The sequence below is a fragment of the Panicum virgatum genome, chromosome 5N (assembly GCF_016808335.1).
Source record: "Panicum virgatum strain AP13 chromosome 5N, P.virgatum_v5, whole genome shotgun sequence".
Classification (NCBI taxonomy): domain Eukaryota; kingdom Viridiplantae; phylum Streptophyta; class Magnoliopsida; order Poales; family Poaceae; genus Panicum; species Panicum virgatum.
Genome location: NC_053149.1, coordinates 34,955,810 through 34,964,766, shown reverse-complemented (window position 1 = coordinate 34,964,766; position 8,957 = coordinate 34,955,810). Strand labels below are relative to the sequence as shown.

General features: G+C 47.2%; 1 protein-coding gene across 1 annotated transcript; it reads left to right on the top strand.

Annotated features, from left to right (window-relative positions):
• The first annotated feature begins 447 nt into the window (after positions 1-447).
• Positions 448-1,464, top strand: LOC120674757. The gene is made up of 2 exons (XM_039955886.1): positions 448-1,273; positions 1,355-1,464. Exons 1-2 carry the CDS (start codon positions 448-450, stop codon positions 1,462-1,464), a joined length of 936 nt encoding a protein of 311 aa, XP_039811820.1.
• Positions 1,465-8,957: the final 7,493 nt, after the last annotated feature.

Below are 8,957 nucleotides of genomic sequence, written 5' to 3'. Positions count from 1 at the left end.
GTGGAGGAGTGGTTGGCACTTAAAGCCTCCGTACGACGGGCGGGTGAGCAGCAGGGCCCTTTGTCCCTTATGCCGAGGGGTGGCATCGAGCGAGGCGGAGATGGTTTGCCCGCTCGAGGGTAGGTTCGCTGCCCTCGAGCGAGGCGGAAATGATTTGCCTGCTCGAGGGTAGGTTCGCTACCCTCGAGCGAGGCGGAGATGCGGGGCGCAGTCGAGGGGTCTCGACGGGAGCCCTCGAGCGAGGCGGAGATCATCCCGTGGGCACAAGAAGGGGGCGAATGGGCCGTATGCTGGGCTTCTTTGAGTTATTTCCTTTCTTTCAGATCGGAAGGAGGCCGTGGGCCTTCGTGGGCCCAATTTCCTTAATCATGTGTTTGTGTTTTAGAGTGATCTTAGTACCCCGATTAGGGTGTCCCTAATCGTGGTACCTGACAAGGTGCTGCTCCCATGGCAACAGAAGCCGTCCACCAAGATACAGCGGACTCAGGAGAGACAGATGCAGTGGATAGAGCACTTGCTGATGTATTCGGAAGGGATCATTGGGTCATTCCTGCTGTGAAGGCCGCACTTGAAGAAAGCAGGAGAACTAGAGAACTGGTGAGGCAGGCTGTCATACTTGGTCTTTATTACACAAAATATCTATGCAAAAATCCACCTAGGCAACCCCCTAAAACAGGACATGAGTGGGTACTAAGGACTCTTCGCAATGAAAATTCTTGTTACAACATGTTTAGGATGAGCCCTACATGTTTTGAGATGCTGCATGAGGTTTTGGTTAGGTCATATGGGTTGAAGTCAACAAGTAGGATGGCATCTAGAGAGGCTTTAGCCATGTTCTTGTGGATGGTTGGGCCCCCTGAACCTGTGAGGCAGGCAGAGGATAAGTTTACAATGTCAATGGAGACAATAAGTAGAAAATTCAATCATGTCTTGGATTGTGTGTGGAGGCTAGCCAACGACATAATAAAACCAAAGGACTCTGATTTTGGTTCAGTGCACCCAAAGTTAGGAAACCATAAGTATGTTCCACTGTTCAACAATGCAATTGGAGCCATTGATGGAACACATATCAGAGTCATTGTGCCTGGCAACAAGCAGGGCGGACCGTATTTCAATAGGCACAATGACAAAACTCAGAATGTGCTTGCCATCTGTGACTTCGACCGGAGGTTCACATTTGTTGCAGCTGGGATTCCAGGATCAGCACATGATTGGGCAGTCCTTAGGGAGGCGATGGAGAGGTGTGGTGACAAGTTTCCACATCCACCTCAAGGTATGTGGCGCTGTTGTAATTATTTTGTGGCATTTGCTTTGCTAGCTGCTTTGTAATCTATGTGACTAATCATTATTGTAGGCAAGTATTACCTTGTGGATGCCGGGCACCCAAACCGAAGTGGGTTTTTGGCACCGTACAAGGGGGGTGACGTATCATCAGGCAGTATGGAAACGGGCGCCTTGGCCTAGAGGTATGAAACAAATCTTTAACCGAGCGCATTCCTCTCTTAGGTCGGTCATAGAACAGTCATTTGGTATGGTGAAGATGAAGTGGCGCATTTTGTTGGGTCTCCCACATTACTCGGAGCGCAAATAGGCTCAAATTATTTTGGCTTGTTGTGCACTACATAACTTCATTTTGGAGAACGACAATGACGATTTACACTATCATATGGATGATGCCGATGATTCATGGGACATAGATGATGTTGACGAGGACACAGGTCATGATGCCGTAGAGGGCGACGAGGATGACATGAATGCACTCCGTGATGACATAGCCGCAAGGTGCCGGATGGCTGAACGTGCTAGACGTATGTGAGGTCTACGTGTTATTTGTCTGTTGTATTGTTGGAGTTATTTTTCTGTAATCGCAATAATTAACGTGTTAATTAACTGTATCAATGTTTGCCTTTTTTTATTCTCCCAATAATGATCGCCGTTAGTGATGTTCAGTAACGCTGTAATGTTGGAAAAAATGAATACATTTCGTTTCATACATGTCAGTTCATATCTGAGAGTTGATGTGGTACGCACTTGGATACATATAGCAATTTACCAGCAGTTTGTGGTACAAGCTTTCAAAAACCGCGGTAGCATGGACCAGCATGCTAGCTAGGATTCTTGCACTAAACAAGGCCCTTTTAGCCTTGCCGTACGTCGAGACGAGCGCTGCTTGCAGCAGGTGAGCCCCGCGTGACAGAAAACTCTGCGACGCGAGCTTTGCCGTCGTGCAAGCTGTGCGTTCCGTTCCGGGCCGTCTGATGGGCCACGGATGGTGGTGATCATTCTGCTGCTCGCGCTCGACGGCTCGAGACGTACATGTACTGCGCGCTACGCCGACGAAGGGAAAATATCTGTAGACAGCTGGTTCAGCGAGATTTCAAAATGGGATGACATCTTCCCAAGCCGAGATTTCAAATTATAGTATCCTCTTCAAAAATAGTATGCTCTTTAGTTCTTTCGCAGAACACAATCTTACACGTGCACAATTTTTCGTTCCTGGTCCCTTGCCGATTGTGACTGTTTTTCTTCTTTTCTTTTAATAAAATATGCATTTAGACGCGTTCACTAAAAAAACAATCTTGTTGGACTGTTTATTTTTTAAGAACCGGCACCCCCGATGAAATTGTTGTTCGGAGGGTTGCTGGGGTCGGCGAGTTGTTCTCCAAACACAATTGTTATCATGCAGATTAAGGATGGAAACGGATCGGATTCGTATGGATATGGATTCGGATATCTCGGATAACCATATTTCTGTTTCCTTTCAGTTTCCATCTCGGATCGGATTTGCACGGATACGGATTCAGATATCTCGGATAACCATTTTCCTGTTTCCTTACCGTTTCCATCCCTAATGCAGATAGTATAGTTTTTTAAAAATTTTTTCAAAGAAACAAATTTTAGTGCCTAGTGATGCATTCGAAATCAGGTTGTCGGAGCTGCGGTTACCCTTAGTTATATGTTTTTCAGATTTCTGTTATAATTGAACCAACTCTTTTCACTGTTTTTTACTCCTCGTATAGAGCACAAAATACATGGAGACGTTCTAGCATCTCCCTCATAGTTGCGAGCTAGACTTGCATGGTCAATGAAGAAGGTTCATGTAGTTCCCACCAAGTAATACTTGCACAGAAAAGGGTGACATGATGTGATGCTTTCGGAACAGTCTTCGTCCTTAGGCCGACTAGCCCTACATGTATGGACCAACCTACATTGGTGGTGGCGGCTTGTGGATTAGTCTCTACCTTTGCTCTTATACTCCCTCTAAACTGTAAAGGAAGTTGTTTCGGACATCAACGCGATCGTTAAAAATAACTTTGAGTATTATCTTTTACTAATAAGAATTATAAAATATAGTCAATAACTCAATATATATATTTTTACGAAACTACATCTCCAGATGAAGCTACTTATATCACTTTCATATTTTCAAACTCAACCTAAAGAATTTATTTGTAGTTAAAGTTTAAAATGTTTCATTTAAAATAAATTTAAAACGACTTCCTTTATAATATGGAGGGCAGCAGTACCTCATTAACAGTGTCACATTTTGATATCCAACCGAAGAGATCCTAATTTACAGTGTCAATCCAGCACAAAATGCAAACTGTTCCCTTGTTGACATCCCCGGACCGTTATCTAGCAAAATGCTTTAAGCAAATTTTGAATCACGTTGCGTTTGCGCTGTCTGATCAATTGAGCTCTCCCAGACGATCAATTAAAACTACCTGTAAATTAATGATTTTCACAGCAAAAACAAGACGCAATTGCAAATGAATTCAAACAGAAGCCACCATTGCCGAATACCAACGGCAGTGTGTGTTCCTGTACGTCAGTACGTGCACGGTGCACCGTCTTTGTCTCTTTACCCTGCTGCAGACTTGCAGTTGCAGCGCCTTTTGCTTTTAGCCTTTTCCACCCCAGCAGGCCGCAGCCGCGCCGGTGGCAGACATCCGCCGCGGAGAAGACGAAAAGCACAGGGCGCCGAGCGCGAGCGCAGCCAAAAAAACTCGAGAAGCTCGCCGTGCTCCGGTCCGGTTCGTCTCCGCCTCCAAGAAGCGAAGCAAGAGATCGCCCGCCAGGCCACCCCCCGCCATGGCGCGGCTCCTCCGCCGCGTCGCCCTCGCCGCCTCCGGGGCTCTGGGCCGCGCCTCCGACCCGCGCCCCTTCTCCGGCCTCTTCCTCGCCTCCGCCTCCCCGCCCGCCGCCGGTCACCTCGGCCTCGGCCGCGCGCGCCCGGCCCTCCGCGACCACGACGCGCTGCTCACCCGGGAGGCCTTACTCCTCGACGCCACCCACGTGCTCGTCGCCGCTGCGCTCCGCGACAAGCCCCACACCGGCCGTGTGGTCCAGCCAGTCCCGGAAGCCCTCCTCGCTAAGGGTCCGGTGCGCATTCTCTTGGCCCTCGTCGACGCCGAAGACGGCCGCTTCCAGGACGCGCTCGACGCCCTCTCGCGCATCGCCACGGGGAGGGGGAGCCCTCGCCCTGCCGCTAACTCCTCACGCCTCTGCGCCGCCGCTGTCTGTGAACTGCTCGGGCGGGCCGAGGAGGCTGACCGCTGGCTCGCCAGCAAACCCGAGGACCAGTGCCCGCTCGAGGACGTTAGCTTCCAGCTAGCCCTTGTGACGGTCACGCTCGGCGGGGCGCCAGGCGCCGTCGCGGGCTCCCATGTCTGCCTTCCAGATCATCGTCACCGGGCTTCTCAAGCACGCGGTGAAGAGGAGGTGCAAGGACCTGGCGCTCAAACGCGGCGAGGGGATGTTCCGCGCGGTGGCCGACGCCATTAGCCTCTCCGGCAGTCCCCGCAAGTTCGGTCCCTTCTTCGTCGTGCAGTCGCTGCAGGCGCTGCTGTCCGCTGTGGTGCTCCGGGCGCTCCCGCTGTGCGGCGAGCGCGTTCGCGCCGCGCTGCGCGTCGTCGGCCGCGGCCTGGAGCGCGCAGTGGACGAAAGGGACGCCCCCGCCGTGGCGGACCTAAGGCTCCTCCAAGCCTTCCTCTTCGCCCGCGGCGGCTACTTCGAGGAGGCCCTGGCCATGTACACAGAGGCGGCGCGGGACGACGCGTCCGACCCCCGGCCGCGCTACCTGACTCACCAACTCTGCGTGCTCGTCGGGTGGCCGGGCGAATCCGACAAGTGGCTCGCAGCCTGCAAGCGCCTCGCTGCGGGGTCATCGCTCGGCGAGACGACGGTCGCGCTAAGAACCCTCATGGATGAGCTGGCGGTCGCGGTCGCGCTTGGCGGCTCGGCTCTTGCTTTCGATGACGATGAGCGTTTCCCCGTCGTGATGAGCAGGATCGTGGGCGCCGTGGGGAGCAGGGTCGCCGCAGCGCTGGTGTCTTCGTTGTGGGACAAGAACATGCCATTGGCGGCGCGGCTGGAGGCCCGGGCTGCGCGCGCGTTCTTGCACGCCGGGGTGTGGTCGGCGCTCAAGGAGTTGAAGAGCAAGATCAGCGGCGCTATGGAATGATGCAGCAAGACGGACAGTGGGGGGGGGGGGGGGGGGGGGGGTGAGGTTCGGCACCTGCCAAGAGAGCCCAAGAGCTGCAGTGCCTCGATCTCGAGTTTCCATGCCAGACTCGTTTCTTGTGATTTCTGATCTGCCACAACCATTTATCTCCAGCATTCGAAGTAATATGCTTTTGGACTAATTCTGAACCATATGATTCTTCAAATCCTGCTGTATTTGCCTATTAGTTGAAGCAGATTTTGGACGTCGATTCCTACTTGAGTCATGTTATTGTTGGCCTTGCCTTAGAGTAGGATTGCTCTCAAGAAAATGGGCAATGCCGGTGCTGGTCCTGCTCAATTCCAAATAATCTTGCCTGCGTGCCGGTCTTGCTTCTTTCGCTTTTTTTCTGTTTTTGAGATGCCAACTATAAGCCAGGGCAATGTGAATTTCGAACTGTGAGAAGTCTTAACACAGTAAATTAGCACCCAAAGGCATGTTTGGTTTGCTATCAAATTTGCCTCCTCTTAGTCAGGTTAAATTTGGCCCTCAAATTGATGGCTTGGGATTTAATCAACATTGGCTATTAAAATGAACTAAGGTGAGCAATGGTCAAGCCAAACACGATGCAAAGCTATCAGATTGTCTGATTCCAAAGCAGGATCCATATGCATGTGCAACAAGACATAATTTGTAGAGCAATTGACTAACAAAGCAGAGGGACGAAGGATTTAAAAGTAATAATGGATATATTGGATGAATTAGCATCAGAGTAAATCAATCAGTAGTGGCACTTTCACATATTTCAGAACTGAAATTAAACTATGAATGGAGATGCTTCTGATGCAGGAGACAGGTAGGCAGCGATGACACAATAATTAACGTGAACATAATCTTGTACGAAATTATTATTATTAGAATATGAAGAAATTCTGGATTTTTCTAAAAGAGCGTCTTCTAAAGTAGAAAAAAAAAGTGGTATATGTGCACTACTTTGTTCCTTCTAAGATACCAGAATTTGTGTTCCCAATTCAAAACTTAAAAGTTCAGGAATAAACAGTAATCTGGAAGGCAACATACAACATGTTTTTCTAGTAACAAAGTTCTTTTCGTGTTTTCATCAACAGGAAGAAAACGAGCATGCATGTATCCATTATAAATTAGAATTATAATTATAATGCAAGCTGATCGATTTGAGCATTGGCAAATTGGTCAGTAAACCTCAAAAACATGAGATCGCTGATGAACGTCGCGTTGGAGACGCCGGCATCTTGTTGGGTCCTGCTCCTGGGGGTGACCAGGGCTTTGTGCTGTCTTTTGTTGTGAGCTGTGCTGGTGCTCAGTACTGCAGCAGGTAGCTAGCCAGGCTTGACCAGAAGAACAGAACAGCTGGTTCGGCTTTGCTTGTCCGCTTGATGGATGGATGGATGACAGGTGTCCGGTGTGGGATGGGGGCGCCGTGGCATGGGGCGTCACGCGTCATGCATCGATTCCGGCGGGGCGCTGCCCGAGTACGACGAGCCAGAGCCGAGAGGCCGGTACCCGCCTTTGCAGGACCTGACAAAAAAGCAGGAGAGAAAGAACAGCGTTTTTTTCTGCTTCTCCATTCTTCGATGTAGTATGGAATGGAATTTGCAAATTCTTTTACCGTGCAGATATTCCATCAAATATAATTGTGAATATACTGAGTACATTTTCAAATGTGCAAACATGGACATCGCTGCGTTTTTAGACCAAAGAGCATCAAATAATCCGGTTTGAAATAATCGCTGGGAGTATTACATGCACTACCTCAGTCAAAAAAGTAGACATTCAGACAAGCAGGACTATAGCACAAAATTTGATGAAATAAAAGTTAACCGGGCAGCTTCTCTCGTCAATATAGGATGATAACCATCGTTGTTCCCTTTTTTTATGTTTATTGAAATGTTACGTGGGAGTTAAATGTAGCTTAGGCATATGGATAATTTAGAAAAATAGCACAAATAAAAGAGAGTTGGACGTGCATTCAAAGAGCTGGTCATCAATTTGCATTTCTAATTCAAACAACAGATATTGGATGCTTTAAATACCCATTCCAAATTAACGCTACAGCTTTTCCAAACCGGTATTAGTATTTGCTTTGAATAGCATAGATGCCTGTGCGTTGCAACGGGTTTTTATCAGTTCCAATCTGCTGGATCGTGATCCAAATATTTCATGATACCATATCATTTTTCAAAGCTATACTGTGGAAATTCTGATGCGATATTTGAACAATATGTACATGCATGGTCAATTTTCATGTACAGGAAAGATTGAACCAATGCATACCACTTGTCTTCTCACCCCGCCATCAGTAAATAGGAAGCTTGTTGAAACGTTTTCCTTGTCAACACAGAGAAAAAGCAAAAAATTTATCCAATGTCCAAAATATCCAGCCAAATATCTCTACAAATATTTGAAAATTTAAACATCTTGCGCCTTCACATTTTCATTCTATAGTGGAAGTGATATGAAGAAACTCAATTATTTTGACTAATTAGTTAAGGGAAGCAATATCAATCCTTCCCAACCAGGCAAAAAGAATCAAAGGCTAAGTGAGTATCTCTGTGTTTCAGTAATGGCAAAAGAAAATAGAGTTGCAGTTTATGTGAATATAGTTGTGAGCTCATTTCAAACATCATGATGAAATAATACAGAGATACAGTTAAACATCATACAGTTAAATGGTAACATAAATGGTAAGCCCATGTACTTAAACATGGTAAACATAATACAGTAAAACATCATGATGAACAGTACCGCAGAAAAGGTAAGTTTGGCTAAGTGAGTATTTCTGTGTTTCAGTTAAGCCTGCAAATGGGCACAAAACCAAACCATATCCACACCAATTCATTCTCATAAGAGAAACTAATATTACCTACACCACTCCAAACCACCACTGCCATAAATCAATCCAACTCAAACATTTTAGCTCATGATGTAATAAACTATTAGCCAAACTATGGTTACAACCCAATAAGAACCTGTTTCTCTAAAAAAAATTTATAGCGTAGATTTTGCCACACCGTTTTGCACAGAGTAGCTGCTAGTTATACCGAGTCATTTCCAATAAATTTCAGTTAATTTCGATAAAATTTTATAGTGTGAACGCGGGGTTTTATTTCTAGGGTCCGGCTCTTGACGTGGGACCCACGTGTAATTCTAGCCATGCTACTTTGCATAGACCAACTCCTAGTCATACTGAGTCATCTCCAACAAATTTCAGTCAATTTCGATAAAATTTTATAGTGTGAACGCGAGATTTTATTTCTAGGGTCCGGCTCTTGACATGGGACCCACGTGGAATTATAGCCATGCTGCTTTGCACAGATAGCTCCTAGTCATACTGAGCCATCTCCAACAAATTTCAGTCAATTTCGATAAAAAATTATAATGTGAACGCGATGTTTTATTTCTAAGGTCCGGCTCTTACAGACCGACATTTATATATAATCATACTGTTTTGCATAAAGAATTCATTTTAGCCCAC

What these genes read in the sequence shown, in the direction of transcription:
- LOC120674757 (XM_039955886.1), top strand. Translation starts at nt 448, where the DNA reads ATGGCAACAGAAGCCGTCCACCAAGATACAGCGGACTCAGGAGAGACA. An exon ending in GTTTCCACATCCACCTCAAG is followed by an intron (nt 1,274 to 1,354) that starts GTATGTGGCGCT and finishes TCATTATTGTAG; the next exon opens with GCAAGTATTACCTTGTGGAT.